This window comes from Lepidochelys kempii, chromosome 3 (genome assembly GCF_965140285.1).
Source record: "Lepidochelys kempii isolate rLepKem1 chromosome 3, rLepKem1.hap1, whole genome shotgun sequence".
NCBI classification, from domain to species: Eukaryota; Metazoa; Chordata; order Testudines; family Cheloniidae; genus Lepidochelys; species Lepidochelys kempii.
Genome location: NC_136382.1, coordinates 12,886,815 through 12,907,546, shown reverse-complemented (window position 1 = coordinate 12,907,546; position 20,732 = coordinate 12,886,815). Strand labels below are relative to the sequence as shown.

General features: G+C 45.0%; 1 protein-coding gene across 21 annotated transcripts in view; it reads right to left on the bottom strand.

Annotated features, from left to right (window-relative positions):
• PKHD1 (PKHD1 ciliary IPT domain containing fibrocystin/polyductin) overlaps positions 1-20,732 on the bottom strand; it is a 466,962-nt gene that overhangs the window by 383,256 nt on the left and 62,974 nt on the right. For all 21 annotated transcript variants that reach the window (XR_012157891.2, XR_012157890.2, XR_012157896.2 and 18 more), the window contains 6 exons: positions 17,341-17,619; positions 14,106-14,236; positions 12,108-12,243; positions 6,059-6,254; positions 5,496-5,563; positions 1,555-3,180 (listed from right to left, as the gene is read on the bottom strand). Coding sequence is in view for 16 of the 21 variants with exons in the window: in XM_073335719.2 (XP_073191820.1) it covers positions 1,555-3,180; positions 5,496-5,563; positions 6,059-6,254; positions 12,108-12,243; positions 14,106-14,236; positions 17,341-17,619 (2,436 nt within the window). In the remaining 5 variants the exon portion in view is untranslated. The remainder of the gene's footprint in view (positions 1-1,554; positions 3,181-5,495; positions 5,564-6,058; positions 6,255-12,107; positions 12,244-14,105; positions 14,237-17,340; positions 17,620-20,732) is intronic.

Sequence of the window (20,732 nt, the reverse complement as noted above, 5' to 3'; positions counted from 1 at the left end):
GCATCTTGCACGGCTCTACAGAGGGTGAGGGGTGATTGCGATGCTGCACTACCTTTAACACCCCACTCAGAGACAAAATTTAAGGACTGCTGGTTCCTCCATGTACCCTGGGGGATGAAATACACCCCCAAAGGGAGCTGGGAGTAGGCAGGTCCATAGCCCTATGCTCCAGACCATGAATCATAGAATATCAGGGTTGGAAGGGACCCCAGAAGGTCATCTAGTCCAACCCCCTGCTCGAAGCAGGGCCAATTCCCAGTTAAATCATCCCAGCCAGGGCTTTGTCAAGCCTGACCTTAAAAACCTCTAAGGAAGGAGATTCTACCACCTCCCTAGGTAACGCATTCCAGTGTTTCACCACCCTCTTAGTGAAAAAGTTTTTCCTAATATCCAATCTAAACCTCCCCCACTGCAACTTGAGACCATTACTCCTTGTTCTGTCATCTGCTACCATTGAGAACAGTCTAGAGCCATCCTCTCTGGAACCCCCTTTCAGGTAGTTGAAAGCAGCTACCAAATCCCCCCTCATTCTTCTCTTCTGCAGGCTAAACAATCCCAGCTCCCTCAGCCTCTCCTCATAACTCATGTGCTCCAGCCCCCTAATAATTTTTGTTGCCCTTCGCTGGACTCTCTCCAATTTATCCACATCCTTCTTGAAGTGTGGGGCCCAAAACTGGACACAGTACTCCAGATGAGGCCTCACCAATGTCGAATAGAGGGGGACGATCACGTCCCTCGATCTGCTCGCTATGCCCCTACTTATACATCCCAAAATGCCATTGGCCTTCTTGACAACAAGGGCACACTGCTGACTCATATCCAGCTTCTCGTCCACTGTCACCCCTAGGTCCTTTTCCTCAGAACTGCTGCCTAGCCACTCGGTCCCTAGTCTGTAGCGGTGCATGGGATTCTTCCTTCCTAAGTGCAGGACTCTGCACTTGTCCTTGTTGAACCTCATCAGATTTCTTTTGGCCCAATCCTCTAATTTGTCTAGGGCCCTCTGTATCCTACCCCTAGCCTCCAGGGTATCTACCTCTCCTCCCAGTTTAGTGTCATCTACAAACTTTCTGAGGGTGCAGTCCACGCCATCCTCCAGATCATTAATGAAGATATTGAACAAAACTGGCCCCAGGACCAACCCTTGGGGCACTCCGCTTGATACCAGCTGCTAACTAGACATGGAGTCATTGATCACTACCCGTTGAGCCAGATGATCTAGCCAGCTTTCTATCCACCTTATAGTCCATTCATCCAGCCCATACTTTAACTTGCTGGCAAGAATACTGTGGGAATTCATATTATCAATTCCTGAAAATCAAGAGAATTTAGCATGTGAGCAGCTGACAGACCCCCAGCCAGGACACTTGCTCATAGTCTGTGGAAGAAACAAATCAGGCCACATTCACTCCCCCGATACTCTAGATTTTGGTGCGTTTGTCGAAGGGGGAGGGGTCACTAGTGATTTCCTTTCTTACAAACTCCAAATACAAACTGTGACATCTCTGTCACTGCTATTACCCAGAGACAGTCATCCAGAGCCACTCATGCACTTACCCCAGTTGTTGCATGTGGATGTGACAGTAAGCTGAGAGGTGAATGTCAAGTTTGATGAAGCCGAGCCTCGGAGGAAGTCGCCGCCAAAGACCCGGTATTCTCCAGCAGGAAGCCTGGGAGCCGAGCACTGCAAAGTGGTGTGATTGCCAGTGATGTTGGTGCAGGGGGAGTTACCAATGGAAACGTGCATTCTTTCCACCCCTGTCATCCGTGACACGGTCATTGTTAAAAGGAGACCCACCGGAGGCCGAAGGAAAAGGAAAATGGGGGTGAACTCTTCACTGTAACTTATTTCACCAAGGTGGTAGGAGATGCCATCTATTTCTAGAGCTAAAGTATGGATTCCATTGCCCAGAGGAACAGAGCACCGGAGAACCACATAGCTGACATCTGTAATGAGGCAGGGTCGGTTCCCAACAAGAATGGAAGTGCTGTTCCTTCCTTTCAGTGCTGCCCCTTGTATGGAAAGAAGGCCCCCACCATTGGTACTGAAATTTTGTGGGTAAAATTTGAGCACACAAGGAATGACGGTGAAGATATGGGAATCCCTGCTGAAGCAAGCATGCCCTCTTCTTCTGTTGGACACAGAAAGGCTGTGCTCACCTGGGGAAAGGCTGCCTGTCTGGCATTTTATGGTGGTCTCATTCCAGAAAGTTATGTTACAAGAGGCACAGTTGTCCACTTGTATCACAAGTTCATCAATTGCCAAAGCTAATCTCTGGCCTCTGATCAGCAGAGATGACAATGTCCCATTGATCTCCCAGACCACAGCATCTACTCTAGGGGTCCACTCTTTCAGAAGGTGGAGTGCACAGTCTGCGAGGCAGACGCTGTGGATTCCATTTACAGTCACTGTGACATTAAGGACTTGAGATGCATCAGGCAACCACCAGTCACCCAGAGGAGGTTCCCTTGGAAGAAGAGCACAGCTGATCCTATTGTAATCCACACTGTGGATTTCACAAGTATAGTTACCCGTCAGGCTCACATGAACTGAATTCCTCCTGGATTTTAGAGCAAGACCGGATATAGTGAGCAACAGCCCACCACAAGCTGAGCCTTGTGATGGAATTATGGCCTTTACCTTTGGGACTAATGTAAAGTTCGGCAGTGCAGCTGTCACGTTGGCATAGCCCAGCTGCTTCTGAAGGACTCTGATGGGATGGATCCCAGGTTCCAGAGTGCTCAGTAGGAAGGAGCATTGAGAAAGGGTTATGGATTCATTGGCGCATTGAAACTCCAGCTCACATTCAGAGTCTCCCAGCTTAGCCACTGAACCAGTTATATTTATTCCTTCTATGCCCAGCCACAGGCTGTCATTCTTCATTTCTACTTCCACAGAGGTAACTACCGGAGTCAAAGCCATCTGGTAAGTAAAGGTGATATTCCTCTTTGGGAAGCTCCAGGAGGGAAGGAGTGGAGAGGATCTGTTACCAATGAACACCCCCACTAGTGCTGAGATGTCCTGGGACTCTATATTGGAGAAATCAGCAGCCGGTGGGCTCTGGCACCATATTGTCTCTTCCACCAAGCGGGTAACATCACATGCTCGCGTGCCTATAAAGACTAAAACCTGGGAAGGGTTTTGGCTAAAGCCTTTTCCAGAGATTGTGAGGATTGTTCCGCCTAGGGGTACAGATCAAATCAAATGGTTAGCACCATGGAATCAGCTCAGAGTGAATTCTAATATGGCGAAACTCCATTTAGATTTCTACAGCTGCATTGTCTCAGCCTCTTCTGCCCTTAAAACGAAGTTCATTGGCACCTGATTGCCACAGTTTATATGACACTGCTTCCTACATTGAGCCCTCCCGCACCACTGCATCCCAGTGTGTAACATTTAACAATTTAACATGGGGAGAGCAGCAAGAGTTTGAAAAATTCTAATTCCTGCGTTCTAAGGACAGGTTTGCCAAGCACAGGATTCTTCAAAACTGGGCACTTTACCCTGTGATCACTGTTTGCCTGGCAGCTGCATTCCAGCTATACATCCCTGGAGTATGGGCTTGCCCCTCCTCCTTGTGCAGAGTGGCATGAACTAACTTGCACATGAGGTTGTGATGCAAGACCATGTAGTGGTGGAAAAATATCAGACTGCAGTGCAGACATCACCAAAGCTAACCCTTTGTCTGCTAGGAAGAGGATTAAGCAAATCAGTGGGGTGAGCTCAGACTTTCAGCTGCTATAACACAGGCCTAAATTCCTTTATTCCAAGCCTAAACACAGCAAAGATCTTTGGCAAGTGCTTCAGCAAGAGAGCTCTCCCTAGGAGCTATATAATTTGTTGATAGCTCCATTAACATGACAGTTTTTGGAGGACCCAATAGCAAGGTGTGCCCAAATCTTGCCCAATTCAAGGCTGTATTGGTAACCTGCCATGACATCAAGAGGCCACATGTTAATGGCATAAAACTGAGCAGATTGCCACTACTGTCCTCTTTAATACAAAGATGCACCATATGAAACTCCATATCCCAGCTTGCCATACTCCATCCTGAGCCAATCAGCCTCCACTGACTTCAAAGTGGTGCATCCCATGCTGCAGCCTGTAGTTACTGTGTGGGATATTCCTCCAAATTAAAGAAGGTGGCCCTGGACTATAGACTATTCACTGGCTATCCTATGCGACTTTCTAGAAAGTTTTAATACATCTTTTCGTCAAGTCACTAAACCCCGGTCCTCTCAAAAAACAACAAAGTGGAACTAGTATGACTTGGCCAGCTTTCTCGCTCAACACTAGTTCTGAGGCATCCCGATCCCAAGATAGTACACTCTGTGGGGTAGCATCCCGGTCTCCACATTCATCAGTAACGTGCCTGGCATGCAGCTGGAGCTGAACATCATTCGTAACCAATCAAGTTTTTCTTAAACCTTGAATTTACTTCTAAAAAGATAATTATTCTACAATCCACGTTTTTAATGATTAAACCTTCCAGTTTGATGGGCTTTGCTATATCTAAGTTGGCATCAGCTCTCAAAGCTGAATAATATTTGACACTGTAAATAATGAATCAACACAGAGCCCCTCTATGATTATGGCCAGCAGAGGAGTTAAGTGATTTGGCTAACGCAATCCATAGAATCCATGAGTTTCTAGCTCCCAGTCCTGCACTTCAAGCACAAGACTGTGCATCCCCTCTCACCCACTAGGGCCAGATTCTCTTTTTCCTAACTCCAGATTTACACTGGAGGAGCTCCACTGAGTTCAGTGGAGATACTGCTGATTTACACTGGTGTGAGACAGAGCAAAATCTACAACTTAATTGTCTACAACTTAAAATGTTCATTGCCTCCATATCTGCTACACAGCAAAGCAATAGAGACACTCCATGACCCTGCAAAGATTTATGGTCAGCTTTAGTCCTAGTGGGACTCCTCGTGTACTTCAAAGACGTATGCACATTTAATGTTACACCCTGGGATCTCCGGACTGAAAAAGCCAGCACCAGTTATTCAAGTGTGAGTGGTTTTTGTTAATTTGGTTCATTCATGAGGAGAAACAAATTCAAAGGACAGGGGATCTTGTCATCAACCCTATGGCCAACTTGTTCCAATATTAGACAGACAATCCACAGGTGGTCTGCTCAGTACACTCACACACACCCAGAGAGTTCCTGGCAGGCAGCTGCTGCCTGTCAATACAAGTCCACATAATAAGGGTTCACACATTTACAAATGCCGTCATCTGAACAGATGTGAAATTGGACGTCCTTCCCAGTCACAGAGGGGAGAGGAGTCCTTGATCCCTTGATGGCCCCCAGAAGTGGTGATGCTATTTACCCAGTGCTTAATTTGTGCCAGGGCTAAATCCCGGCACCTCCAAGCTCGGCAGTTCATAATTCCAGCACCTCTGGGCTTGCCGCATAAATTATGAAAGTAAAAAAAAAAAATTTGCTTGAGCCCCAGCACCTCTTCCATTGCAAATTAAGCGCTGTATTTACCCAGAATGGAGCCACAGCAGGGCTCTATGCTGAGGATCTCGGTGGTGTACTGGATGAATGGATCAACTCTGCAAAACATAAACACAGGATCAGTCCTATACTTTTCCTTTTTGTCCCACATGCTTTTCTCCCCTTGCCTTTCCTGGCCAGATCCCCGAATAGCCTCCCTACGTCTCCTGCTTGGTTCCATGCCACCTCCCAGGTGCCCTCTTACAAGTCATTATCATTCCAGTCCACAAAGACTCTCTCCCCTTGGAGCCCAGGCATGTAACTAATTGGTCAGGGTCCCTACAGAGCAACACGGAGGGACAGGTATTACGAATACTACTGAAGCAGTGCATAGTGCTACTGACTGCAGTGGGACTAAAGAACAGGGATTCACTCCTGAATCAGGATCGTAGTAATTGCTAATAATTTATAAAACATACAGCGGAGCTCTTTCTTAGCAAGCGGGCTCTCTTACCGAGCCCATGTTATCTTTGCTTTTCCGTTAACCCTAAAATCCCAAGTAGAATTTAGCTAATGAAGTTCACATCCTTGAGGGAACAGGCACATTCACTCACCCATGTGAGCCAATTGCAATGCCATTGATGATGACAGAAAGGTTGTACCATCCATCTGCCAGAGCAGGCAGTTCTACATCGACGCCATAGGCTGTTCGTGCTTGGATCTGTGCTACTGTGTCCTCAATTTTGACCTGTACATCCAGGCCCGTACAATTTGCAAATGATGATATTCTAATCTGGAGTGACTGGTGCCCTGTGGAAAGGAGAACACATGAAGCAGTCGAATTGTTTGTTGATACCGTGAATCTAGTGCATCGGCAAGTGTCAGAGCAAGAGAAGTCTCTTCACAACACAAGCTGTGGCAATGCAAGTTTCTTTGGCACACTGTCCTGCCCATTCGCATCAACCCTGGGCTAGAGGGCCTCTTCTAGAAAAGTGAACGTTAGACTCCATGGGCCCCCATCCATCCCTTTGCCTCTCTAGTCAAGTTGCCAACTGGGGTGGCAGTTTTTCGAGATGTTGACACCTTCCCACTGCACTAGCAACTGGACTGTGACCACCAAACCTACATCACAAAGGCCACTTAGCCAATAGTCTTGCTGGGGTTGGGGTGTGGAGGTTGGTTGAGTTATGTAAAATTGAAAAGTTTAATATTCCATTAACATTCTTCTGTGCTATCCAGCTCCCTTAGATAAAGCAAGTCTGATTCAGATAGTCATTGTGTCTACTGATGGGTAGCCCAGCCCACTTAACTAATAAACACAGACTTCCTAGTCAGGCACTGATCTTTCTGTCTCTGCAGATGCCTCTCCAGTGCATTACCACAGCTAGGATTCAATCTGGGGGCTTTTATAACCTTCATTCTAAAGAGAAGCCACTCCCTTTAATGAGGCAGTAGGAACTGAACTAAGCTTCTCTCAGCCACCGGCCCCTCTGAGCAGAGTTTGAAGCAGGTACTTTCCAATTCTATATGTAAATGTAACTCTTCTGCCAGATGGAGTCAACAGCAAAAAGAGATTCTTCTTAGCAAAGCAAAACAGAACCAGCTCGAGCCCCCATCCAGTAACCTGGGAAAACTAAACACCACTCTTGGGCGCCTCAGAGGCCACATCGACACTGCGAAATTAAGTCGACCTAACTTACATCGGCATACAGCTGCCTCGGTACTTACGCCGCTTGTGCATGCCTACACTTTGTTCCTTGGGTCATCAGTGCGCACCCTCACCAGGAGCGCTTGTATCGATTGTACTGTCGGCGTGGGGCATGGTGGGAAGGGTCTTGAAAGCCAGTGACGGTCGACATGAGCAGCACAGTGTCTACGTTGGCACTGTATCGACCTCACTACATCGACCCTCACTCTAAGCTGCTCATGGAAGTGGCATTAGTAAGTTGGCATAGTGGGGTAGTTAATTCAATGGGAGCAAAATTTAAGTGTGGGCGCTTCCATAGTTAGATCAACATAAGCTGCCTTTCATTGACCTAACTCTGCATTGCAGACCACAAGCACTGAATCAGTGTATAGCAAAAGAAAACTTTTATTAAAGAGGGAAAGGGAATCCAGCATTCATTGGTGAAAACACCACAACTACAATTCAAAAGTATGTAACCATAATCAAGCACCCATCCATAGTACATTGGGCAGTGTCCTTTGCTCAGTTTTCCACCTTGCAGCAGGAAAGTTTGACAAACAAATATCCATTTAACACACCACTCCCCTTCTCCTCCACTGCATCCCACTCACAGTTGGTTGCCTTAGTCAGCGAAGACCCAGAGTTCAGCAATGCATTCGCACAGGTCCACCTCCCACCCCTGAAAAAAGGGGAAGGGGGCATTGAGTAATGCCTCTGTAATGCCAGCAGATGCCAGTTGGCGGCAGCCAGGATCAAACCTGGGACCTCTGGAGCTTAATACAATGAGTCTCTACTGCCTGAGCTAAAAGACACATCTCTCTTAGCCCAGGCTGTAGCAGGCTCATCTCTATCTGGCCTAGTCACTACAAAAGGGGGACAGAATGTCCCCCCCCCAAGCAGGCATAGATGACACCTCCACCTCTGCAACTGGCTCAACACAGCTGCCGCTGTTATCTCTGCCACCCTTCCCTGGCTGCTCGCTGCCACTTCTGTGATGCCGTATCCTGAGGTTCCCCCACTTAGCCTCGTTCTGACTGAGTTCAACTCTTCGTGATTTCACTGGGTGGTGGGCAACCTCTGGGCAGCTGCCTGTTCATTGTCTTTTACTGCAGCACTGTCCCCAGACCAGGTCTAAGCCTTAGCCCCTAGACCTGCCCATCAGGGAACTCAGCTCTAGTAATAACTGAGCAGAAAAACGGTTCCATCAGCTCTGTCTTTAGGGGAGCGGAGGGTCAAATGTTGTCTAGGATTCTTTATGCAGAGTCCATACCTCACCACAAGAACATCTGTCCCAACCCACTCTTGTTCTCACTGGGATTTGGCATCCCGACCCCCCCCACCTCCCCACTTGGCAAGTGAGGTTCAGTTTAGGGCGACCCCTTCAATCAGGGCAGGCTAAGTACCGTCCTGCTGCCCAACACTCATACAATAAGGATAACAACACTTCATTAGCCCTGTATTCAATACTAAAGTGAACTGTAACCCAAAACCAATCACTTTGGCAAAGCAGTCCTGGCTGCTGAACACGTAGGCAGAGTCGGTGTGTCTGTGCAAATACAATCTGCTCCTGAGGTCTTTTCTCCCAGTGCATCGCCAGATGTCAGGGAAGAGTTCACTGAAAACCTGTTTATGGAACACCAACAGACCCCGGTCGTCGGCAGGCAGGATCGAACCTGGAACCTCTGGGGCTTAGTACATGAGCCTCTACAGTAGAAGCTAAACGCCAACTGCCTGTTAGCTAAGGCTGTAGAGCAGACTCATTTAACTCTCTCTAAGTGGGCTCAGTGCCATCACAGTCAAATAAAGTTTGAAACTTTAATATATACAACTTCACAGACTTTCAATGACCTGAACTCTTTGGACTCTCGGTCAATTGTCAGCTTAATCCGAAAATGCCTGGAAGGCATTGGTGTCATTTATTTATTTTTATGATAGGAGGAAAATTATATTAAAAGCCGACTTCTGAATAAGAGGTTAAACCCCCAGTACCATCACCATTCATGAGATTCTATGACATTAAGAAGTTCCATACACTTGTGCTGCCTGCGGCTAGAAAAATCTCCCTTTGGTGTTATCGTATCTGAATAATATTCAGACGATAAAGGACACTTTCCCTTATTTAGGCATTCTGCAGTATTAGAAAATGAAAAGGGGAGAGGGAAATGGAACAGAAACTGTGTGTGTGCAGTAAGGAAGGTGATCAGCTCGCCTCTCGCATTGGTGCTACGTCCAGCCAGGGTGGTGAGCCTAGGGGGAGTTTTATTTTAGTGCATAGTGGAGAGATTGGATAGGCTCGAAAGACAGATGAGAAAAGAAAAAAACTGAAAGAGACAGGACGGTGTGGGGATGGGAGGGTCTGTTCTTCCTTTCCCCCTCCCTATTCCACCACTCTTCATTCCTGTTCCCTCTCTCTGAAACGATACCATAGGGCTGTGATGATTGTGAAATGGTTGGGTTCCGGTTCTGCTGCGGACAACGTTCTGCCCGTGCTCCTGGAATTGGGTCCCACATCACATGGTCTTCTGGGCAATCTCAAGGAGTGAGGTCAAACTCAGACACGTCCCCCTGCCCAAGAACGGGATCTCAGACCACAGGTATCTTCTTGGGCTGGCAACACGTGGCAGTGGTATTTATATTACAGTAGTACCTTGAGACCCCACTGAGATCAGAACCCCACCGCCCTTCGTGCGGTACAGACACATCCTAAGAGACAGTGTAACCCACACACCTCCTGGGTGTGGTGTTCTGTCCCATCTAGTGGCACCGAGACCACTCAGAGCGAGAGATTAATGAGTCTGCTCTACAGCCTTAGCTAACAGGCAGTTGGCTTTTAGCTCATGCTGTAGAGGCTCATGCACTAAGCTCCAGAGATCCCCAGTTTGATCCTGCCCACCGATGACCGGGGACTGTTGGTATTACAACAGCTCCTGCCTCAGAGAGTTTACAACCTAAATACACAAGCCAGGTAAATGGATAGGAGAGGTGAAGTGACTTGTCAGAGAGCAGCTCAACAACAGAGCTGGGACTGGAACCCACCTGACTTCCAGTCCAGCTCCCTATCTATCTATCTAACACAACACCGCCTGCCCGTTGCATTTGGGCTGCAACCTCACATGCCAAATATCTATAAGCTATTGCTTGAAGTCTATAAGCTATAAGGCTGTCTCTAACCTTTGTCTGCTAAACTAAGCTCGCTGTGTTGGCTCTGCAGTCAGTAACTGATTCCCCACTCTCCAATTTCCTCTTGGTCCAGATCATTCAGTCCAACCCCAATATATAACCATGGCAATAACCAGGCTGCTGCTGACTGGCAATACTTGTCTCCTCAGAGAGAGAAAGGAGGTGTTACGTTCTAGATATAGTAGGCTGGCGTGAGCACCTTTAATGTTCCTGGCCCGGGAAATATTTGCTAAAAACAAAAGGCTACAGCATCAGGAAACTACTCACTTAAGATAACTGAAAAAAAGTGATAATGGGGGCAGAAGATGAAGTTAGTAAATATTTACATCCAATGGGCTAAGTTTTCCGAGGGACATGGTCTCCACTATTTTATTTTCAGTGAACTGCATATTTGCAGAAGGTGTTGGAGCTGGCCATGGAGCAAGCTGCCAGAGGAGATCAGGCAAATCCAGAGCCTGGCTGTCGGCTGCGAAACCTTTCCCCCTTCAGAAATGCCTTTCCACAATAAAAGTGACACTCACACCACTGACACCCCATGTAACCTTCAACTCTGAGCAACCAACAACATTTAAAGAGAAGAAATTCATAAAAGATAAATTAAACATGCAAACTCTACCCCAAGCAGAGTTTTGGCCTTGAAAATGGAGATGCTAGAGAGTCCATCAAGTTCACTAGGGACAAGTTCACTACAACAATTGATTTTACATGGAATGTGCTCAGATGGGGAGCAGTATGAGGCTGGCTTGAGAATTGAAGCTTTCTGAGAGGCAATATGGCCTAAGGTATAGAGCCTGGTACTCAGGAGACCTGGGTGCTGCTCTGGCACTGGTCTGCTGGATGACCTTGAGCAAGTCACTTGACTGCCCTGTGCCTCAGTTTCCCCACCTATAAATTGGGATTAATGATACTTACTAGGGCTGGCCAGAAAACAAGAATTCCATTTACTGAAACATTTGGATGTTTTGACCGTTTTGTTCCATTACAGAATGAAAATGAGCCTATTTGAGATTTTTCATTTAAAAAAAAAAAGAGAGAGAGAGAGAGAGAGAGAGAAAGGACACCCAGAAAAGCCAATAGTCTAGTCATTCAGTCAGTCACTTAGCAGACAGAGGACCCATGTTCAATTCCCCATATCATACTGAGTACCCTAATCACTGAGCTATTGACTAGTCTGTGGGGGCTACTCTCTCTCTCTTTCCAGAAATTCGATCCTGGCCTGAGATACTGTTTCATCAGAAACTTTTCAGCCAGATCTCTTTTCAAAAGTGCTTTGAGATCTACTGATGAAAAGTGATGAGAGGTGTGTTATCACACCCCCTATTACAGGTATAGTATGGACAGTAGCAAAGCAAGTTCTTCCTCATTCCTGGCCCCACACTACACACATGCTACTATGCCCTGAATTTGGATTACCTCAGGGACACAAGGATAGGTCAGTCTCTATGGTCCATTCTCATCCCTGGACTGCTCACCATGCCAGCAGGACACCCAGCTGTGATGATGGTTTATAAATATGGACACCCAGCTATATTAAGCTGAAACCAACGACTCTTCTCACATGGGCCACAGGGGCACCATCAGATGGCAAGAGTCTTCACGACTGAACAAGGCCAGACTGGAACTGGTGACCTGGGAGTAAAAGGCTCCATGTGCAAGCAGCAATCCCCAGCCCTCTTGGTCACCTAGTGCCTCTGCCCTGCCCGCGTTGTTGGCAACAATGGAAAATTAAACTTTTTAGAGCAGTTAGATTTTTACACCCGCCATCTCTTTGCATCTCGAGACTCTGGCTTTGTCACCTGCTGTGGTGCTTCTGTTTCTGCTCAGCGATACAACGGCTGGATTTAAAGAAGGATCGTACTTAAACACCTCGGGGAACGTGGCAGACTGGGACCCAGCGGTTAGTGTCACAGGGACAACATAGTCTTCATCCCCCTGGAAAACAGAGTTTGAAAAAAGAGCAGAGATTAACATGTCTTAGTAAAATACAAGTACCTCCTTCCCTTACATGCAAGATTAAGGGCATTAATGTCCTGACCTGAGCTTATCAGCTAGAGAAGCATCCATAGAGCATAAGTAGAACCCAAGACGGGTCATGGCAAGGTGCTAACATGTATGGCCACCACTGCCCTCTGCTCAAGTGTGTGCGATTATGATGCTCAGTCGTGGGTGCCTCCAGAGAATATGAGCCTTAACACTACTACAACAGCCAGAGAGACTCCTTTTGCGCAAACGGTATGGACATATGTTGCTGGAGCCAAAAGTCTGTAGTGCTAGTCCCACTTCTGTTTGTGTGAAGCTTCACTACTGAGCCTGGTGTTTGCAATCATTGACTTGGAACATCATTTAACCACTTGGACACATGTAGCCTGCAAGCAATCCACCAGTGATGAACATACAGATACAAAAGAAAGGGCCACATGAGCCTCTCTCATGCCCCTGCAAATTGATTCTCCCCAGAGGGGTGTAGCCTGATCTTAGATTATGTATTAATTATATTGATTACTTAAGAATCCCCAGTTATCACTTTGAGGGTTGACAGGTTCTTGCCCCAAGATCAAGCCCAGTATTATTTAAATTATTATATAGTTGGGAACCCTGATGTGTAGAGTTGCAACACTCAGAATATAGGAACTCTTTTATATTTACAAATATAGTTTAATACATTTAGCAGAGTCACAAACACCCCAACTTAGTAAGGTAGATAGAGATTCTACAGAATGTACATCTGCACATCCATATACTCACATCAGCCCTTGCAGAACAACCTAAAATGTTAGCCATCATCTTCCTCATCATCACCCTTCCCATCATCACCAGTGGCCATCATTCTGGCACCTCCCAAGGACTACTTCTCTCTCTCCTACTGCCCCTAGGCTGGGATGTCTCTTTTATAATATGTTACACTGACACCGTTATGTTTGATGCATATTCAGTAGGGGATTTTTCCCTTCTCCTTATTTGTATTTCCTCACCTCATTGATGTTGGAAAGTCTTTTTCCTATAGGTTAGTATATCAATGATCTCAACTTATTACATAAGTCAATTCGTTACCATGGCCCTTTTGTGGTTAGGTATCACATTTGCTATTTCTGTCCTAACTGGTTATTTCAGTTCTTTCCACGCTCTACGTTGTGGTGTACCTTTTACATTTAAAAGGGTCTAAATTTAGGAAAGCCCCTATGCCAATCTATTTCAATGTATCCTCTATGTTAAAAGTTGCAGTCATATATGGACCTTATGCTTTAGCTCCATTTATCTAGGTGAAAGGTCCCAGACACATGTATGCTAACTTTGCCTTAGCTCACCATACAGGATGTGGCCTGCAGGTCCCTTGTGTTACAGCCAAAATATACCCTACAATAAACCTATTATAAAAAAACAAATAATCAAACCTATAAGAAAATAAGAAACTTATAAGAAAAGGAATACATATAGGCAAGCAAGCAGGCTAGCCTTAAATGTATCTCATGTAGCTATTATGTACATCAGTTCATTGCTAGGACACTTCTGTGGCTGAATTATTTACCTGTGGTCAGAATTTTCCCTTAAACTCTATTTTCAGCTCCCCAAATACTTGGGGATTTTCCATTGGGCCGTTTATCTGTTCAAAGATCAGAGGTGTCAAACCTTATGCCAACTTGCTGAAGCTAATGTCTTACAGTATACAGGCCTGTAGGTTTCTTGCATTACTGCTGAATATAATGCAAAGCAGAATATGATGCAACTCAGTAAATATAATGAAGGCAAGCTAGCCCACTGGGCTACATGGACAAGTATGAAATGCTGTTTCTTACCCGAGAGGGAACTTCACATTCAATCCTTACTGAGTTGCTGGTGTTGGTGTTAATTGGACAAGGCTGAGATCCAAACAACACCAGGCTTACCCCATCAAAACCAGTCCCTCGGAGGATCACTGTGCACCCTCCTACAAAACCAATGATTTCATCGTAAGTGCAGCGTACAGAAAGTGTTATATCTGACATTGTGTGCTAGCAATGCCCCTCTGCCATGTACATTGGCCAAACCAGACAGTCTGTATGTAAAAAATTAAATGGACACAAATCAGTCATCAGAAATGGTAACATACAAAAGCCAGTAGGAGAACACTTCAATCTCCCTGGACATTCAATAACAGATTTAAAAGTAGCCATCCTTCAACGAAAAAACTTCAAAACAGACTTCAAAGAGACACTGCAGAACTAAAATTCATTTGCAAATTTGACACCATTACTTTGGGCTTGAACAGGGACTGGGAGTGGCTGGCTCACTACAAAAGCAACTTTCCCTCTCTTGGTATTGACACCTCCTCATAAATTATTGGGAGTGGACCACATCCACCCTGACTGAATTGGCCCTGTCAACACTTATTCTCCACTTGTAGGGTACCTCCCTTCTCTTCATATGTCAGTATATTTACGCCTGTATCTGAAACTTTCACTCCATGCATCTGAAGAAGTGAGGTTTGTACCCATGAAAGCTTATGCCCAAATAAATCTGTTAGTCTTTAAGGTGCTACCGAACTCCTCATTGTTTTTGAAGATACTCTGTAGCCTCTCCCTCTAGAAGTCTGAGTTTCCTGTGTTTACAACAGTGGAACGCAACTCAAAACTTAAGCCAGGTCTCTCCTGTGGGGACTGCAGGATAAACAGCCCCAAATTAAGCGTACACTATTCATGTGTACTTTATATCCATTAATGCTCATAAGTTTTGATATCTGCACTGATATCCGTATGCAAAATCATGTGTGCATTTTTTGAGAGAATTGGAGAGGCATTTTAATGGAAGAAATTAAAAACACAGATGGAAGCTGTAACTCTTTCCAATTACAAATGTTCAAAGCATGTGTAATGTAGGATAACAATATACTTGTTTTTCTTTTTAATGAGTGAAAGATCATTGCAATCAGAAGAGGAGTTGGACTACTGGGCGTGTAGTGAGAGGAAAAAAACAAGGCCAAAGCTTTGTACCTACTTCTTTTTAAATGATGTACAGCAGCAATTCTTAACCTTTCCCTGTACCAGGACCCCATCCATGTAAGAACAGAAACATCTGGGACCCCCACTCCATCTAGCCATAAGGAAAGGAGGTTGGGGTTGTGAACCCCTGAAGCCTGTTCACAACCCCCAGGTTAAGAACTCCACAGCAAGGTGACTTCCAACTTCATCATAGAGTGGACCACATTTTAATAGACACTGCGTCTCCTGGACCCATCTCCCTTCTCATTCACTGCCATGTGGCTCACCTCCCCTGCCAATCAAGCCTGCCCAGGCCACCTCCTCTCCCACTAGTGGTCAAATAATGTCCTTGTGGCCACTCCCAAAGTTCTTACATGGCAGAGTAACATTAGAGAAGTACTGAATGCATTTTTAGCGGCTTTTAAGGCGATGTAGCAGCTGGAAACCAGGAGAAACTGACACCATGTGACCAGGCAGCTCTCCAGGGACCAGTAGGAAGTGTTTTGCAGGCCACTGGTGATCCATGGACTAGCTTTCAGAAAATAGCTGCAAGAACAATCTGAGGTTTGGAAAGCTTGCCTTACATTGAGAGATTACAGGCTTATCTACAGATAAGTGTTGTACTGCTTTAACTACAATAGTATAGTTTAACTATACTGGTATAGTCAAAGCTGTACAACCCTCCCCCCCAGTGTGGAGCAGTTATACTAATAGAAAAGTGCTTCTGTGACTGCTGTCTTTATGGCCAGTACACCAGGGATTGAATGGGAGACCCCCTACAGATCAATGCATGAGTCACAATAGCTTGAGCTAATGAGCCAAACCTCTGCCCCTAGAGGCGGCAGCTACTCATGTCCTTTGCAGATTAGCATGGAGCGGAACTTATAACACACACCAACCAGTGGGTCTCACTTATATCAGTATAGCTTATTCCGATATAGAGAGCAATCAGCTATTCCAATATAAGGCACCTTTATACCAGTATAACTGCATCCAAAATAGGGCTTGTCCTGGTATGATTAGGTCAGTAGAAAGAAACCAGACCCCTAACTGAAGCTGATATATTGGTCAGCTTTCAGAGGTGTACCAGACTTTAGGAAACAAAGAGAAGATTAAGAGGTGACTACAGGTAACTACACAAGGAGAACATCTGATAGCAGCAGACTTTTCAACTGAGCAGAGAAAGCTGTAATGAGATTCAATGGCTGGAAGCATAAATGCAGGCTAGAAATAAGATATAAATGTTTAACAGCGAGGGTGATTAACCATTGGAACAATTTACCAAGGGATGTGGTAGATCCTTCTCTCAAGTTCTTTAAAACAAGATTGGACACCTTTCTAAAATATTCTCTCTATAGGTCTCCAACCTTTTTACGCCCAAGATCACTTTTTTAATCTAAGGGCAACCCAGGATCTACCCTGCCCCTTCCCTGGGCTTGATACAGGAGTCACCTGGTAGAATTCTCTGACTTATGTTATGCAGGAGGTCAGACTAGATGATCATAATGGTGCCTTCTGGACTTAAACTCTATGAATAGCTTGGGAATGTTTCTTTTTCAGAAAGAGGAGATAGTGGCCTCCTTTTTCCTCTTATACTTTAAAGGTGAGAGGGAAAATATTGGTTTGGGCTTTGCTTTTTGAGGTTTTCTCAGTAGATTTTGTAGCTAGCCAGAGACACAATTTCCATTTGGTCACTCAAAGTACACAATGTAGTAATTTATTACACTTCGCAGGCCGCATTCAAAATGACATGAGAAAATTACCCATGAAACTCTCACCACTATCCAGAGCTGTAGCATACACCCATATCCATCTGCACTGCAAGACAGCTAGCCAGGAGACGTAGCACCCCCAGTGAAGAGCCAGAGCCAGCTGCCATCTTCCTGAGAAACACTGCCCCTAGAAATTAAACTTTACTCCATTGGGCACATGTAATGTGCCTGGTCACTCCCATGTCAGGTGGAGAGATGAGCCGCTAAAGCCCCATATACAAATGTTGAAAAAACACCCTATTGAAAACAATAATGCTAAAGGCAGATATTCATGTGAGAGCTTATATTGAATTCAGACATACCAATCTCTGAAGCTGTCGGAGGTTCAATAGCTTCCAGCCTGGGCTTAACTCTCAGGTAGATGCCCTGTCCTTTGCTGGCATTGCGAGCAAACCCATACGGTCTCACCAGTAATGTAACCTGGTACAGTCCCATTGGTAATACGTTCATCCAGCAAACTATACCAGTTTGATTTGAAGTCATGACTTGGCAGGTCGTGTGGTTCACCTCTATCTGCAGTGCTTGGCTGCCCCCAGCAAAGCCAGACCCTGTGATATAAACTCTAGCGTGGAGTCCGTCAGCTGGAAGGATAAATTAAAACAAAATTACAAATCTGTTGCTAAGTAATGACACCCAAATTTGCTTCCCAAGAACAACGAAGCTGCTTAGGCTAACTGTGCCTAAGCATTTAGGGCAGTCTCATCACCCTAGTTATACGAGTGCCTAGCAAAACTATCGTCATCACAATGTAAAAAATTGTTTCCCTCTGCTCCTCCCGAGTCGGTCACATTCACCTATTGTCTCTTTTCTTGCACTTTTACTGTGATCTCATATGGTGCCTAGCACATTGGGGTCCTGACCCATGATGGTTCATAGATACTACCACACTACAAACAACAGAGGTCTCCTATGTTTATCGTTTTCCTCCATCTCGAATCTATACCTTCTTCTGGTCTCCGCTAAAGCTAGGTGAGGGCTGCAAGACACCGTGTGAGAACAGAGTAGATAAGGAATTTTCCATCTGAATGTTTTTCTAACAGAAAATGCAGTTCCCACAAAACTTATTTTTTTCCACGGGAACATTCAATCCAAATTGGAATATTTCATTTTCATGAACTGACCCAAAAAGTTTCATTTGGAATCCCTTCAGCAGGACATTTAGCTACATTTCCATAGCAACACATTGCCTCATGGGAGTTGTAGTAGGAATTAGGAACAAGATTGTGTGACTTATGTGACCAATCACACACCATGAGCAGTAGATTGGTTGCAACCAATCTATAGGCTGAAATATGTTTGCTTGGACAGTGCATCAAACAGATGAACAGCACACACAATTATCTGTTGTCAGATGAACTGAATAAAGAGGTAAATTTTTTCAGATAAATTGTTGACCATCTCTAGTCTTGCTTTTGTGATACTCGGTCCATCTTATATATTATATTCTGGGATAAGAAAGCTATAAAATTAAATGGCCTCCATCAGTTTAATTCTATTGGACTAGATCCCGGTGTGATTTAACATAACTCGGTTGACTTCAGTGTAGTTATGCTGATGTACAACAGCTGAAGATCAGGCTGTGTCATGGGGCAATGAGCCTGACCACACCTCCTTGTGGTCCCGTGTGGCCCTGCATGGCTCTCTGCTCTCAGGGTTCAGAAATAAACCACTCACACCCAGAGTCTTTAAACAACAGTCCCCTTCTCCTGGGGTCCAATTTAGTTCAATCGGCTTACCACAAAAGAGCTCCCCTTTAGGTTCAGGGGTCTTCCCAGCCCTGCTGCTTGGGCCGGAGGGGACTTCATTTTTTTGAGACCAGAAGGGACCATTGTAATCATCTAGTCTGACCTCCTGTACAGCGTAGGCCATAGAACTTCCCCAAAATTATTCCTAGAGCATCTTTTAGAAAAACATCCAACCTTGATTTAAAAATTGCCAGTGGTGGAGAATCCACCACAACCCCTGGTAAATTGTTCCAGTGGTTAATTACTCTCACTGTTATAAATTTATGCTTTATTTCTGGTCTCAATTTGTTTAGCTTCAACTGATAGCCATTGGCTTGTGTTTAACCTTTCTCTGCTAGACTGAAGATCCCATTATGAAATAGTTGTTCCCCACATAAGTACTGATAGACTGTAATCAAGTCATCCCTTAACCATCTCTTTGATAAGCTAAATAGACTCAAGGAGCTTAATCTATCTCCATAAGGCATGTTTTCTAATCATTCTCATGGCTCTTCTCTGAACCCTCTCCAATTTCTCCGCATCCTTCTTGAATTGTGGGCTCCAGAACTGGATCCAGTATTAAAGCAGTGGGTACAGAGACAGAGGTAAAAATAACCTCTGTCCTGATACTCAAGATCCCTTGTTTATGTATCCCAGATCGCATTAGCTCTTTTGGCCAGTGTCACACTGGGAGCTCATGTTCAGTTGATTATCCACCCCTACCTCCAAATCTTTCTCAGAGTCACCGTTTCCCATGACAGAGTACCCCATTCTGTATATATGGCCTACATTTTTTATTCCTATAGGTACATATTTAGCCATACTAAAACTCATATTCTTTGCTTGTGCCCAGTTTATAAAATGATCCAGATTGCTCTGAATCAGTGACGTGTCCTCTTCATTATTTACCACCCCCCAATTTTTATCATCTGTAAACTTTATCACAGTGATTTTGTTATTTTCCCAGTCATTAAAAATGGTAAAAAACCTAGGGCCAAGAACTGACCCACTGTAAACAGACCCACTTGATGATGATTCTCTGTTTATCATTACATTTTGAGACTATCAGTTAACCAGTTTTTAATTCATTTAATGTGTGCCATGTTAGTTTCATATCGTTTACATTTTTTAATCAGCATGTTGTGCGGTACCAAGTCAAACACCAAAAGTTAACAGAAATCTAAGCTTATGTCGTCAATGCAGTGTAAAGGGAGTGTGGCAGGCTCCTGCTCAAGTCTACAAACTGCTCAAAGACCTTTTTGCTGGTAAAACACGCCGTGCAGTTTATTTACAATATTGGTTTCCACCACCCTTAAACTCTATACAGTGTTACACCTACAATCCCAGGGAGACCTCAACTCCTGAGAGAATCCGGGAAAAGCAGTCTCTCTCTCTCTCTCTCTCTCTCTCTCTCTCTCTCTCTCTCTGCTTCCTCTGATCCATTTCCCCACTTCCTTCCTGTGCTTTTTGTATCATCTGCCTAATGGCTTAATTATTAACCTCTTGGTTCTCCTCAGCCTATCAATTAGGCACAGCTCTTCTTAATATGGTCTCTTCTGGAGTAATTAATTAGAGCTGCAGTGACCAGAGTGCTGGCCCAGCTGCTGTTGCCCAGCACTCTGTCACAGGGAGCAACAATCAGAATGGTAGTACTGTAAGCAACCTTTGCAAAGCTGTACACAATTCCAAAAGCTGTAAGGGACACAGTTAAAAGAGATGGATCCAAACTACAAAATTCATATCTGAACGCAGATTCCAAAACACCAAGTTCATGCGCTTTCCCCCCATAACTAGGGTTTTATTTTAGCCCATTGTAGAAATAGGGGCCAGGTGCAAAATTCAGATCCAGAACTGGGTACAGATTCCAAAATGTCCTAAGTTCCGGGGTGGTTGGACCCAAGATATTTGGTTTGAGCCCATCTCTAATGTCAGAGAGGCCCTTTTGACCGTGTAATGGCTCAGTCATCCCA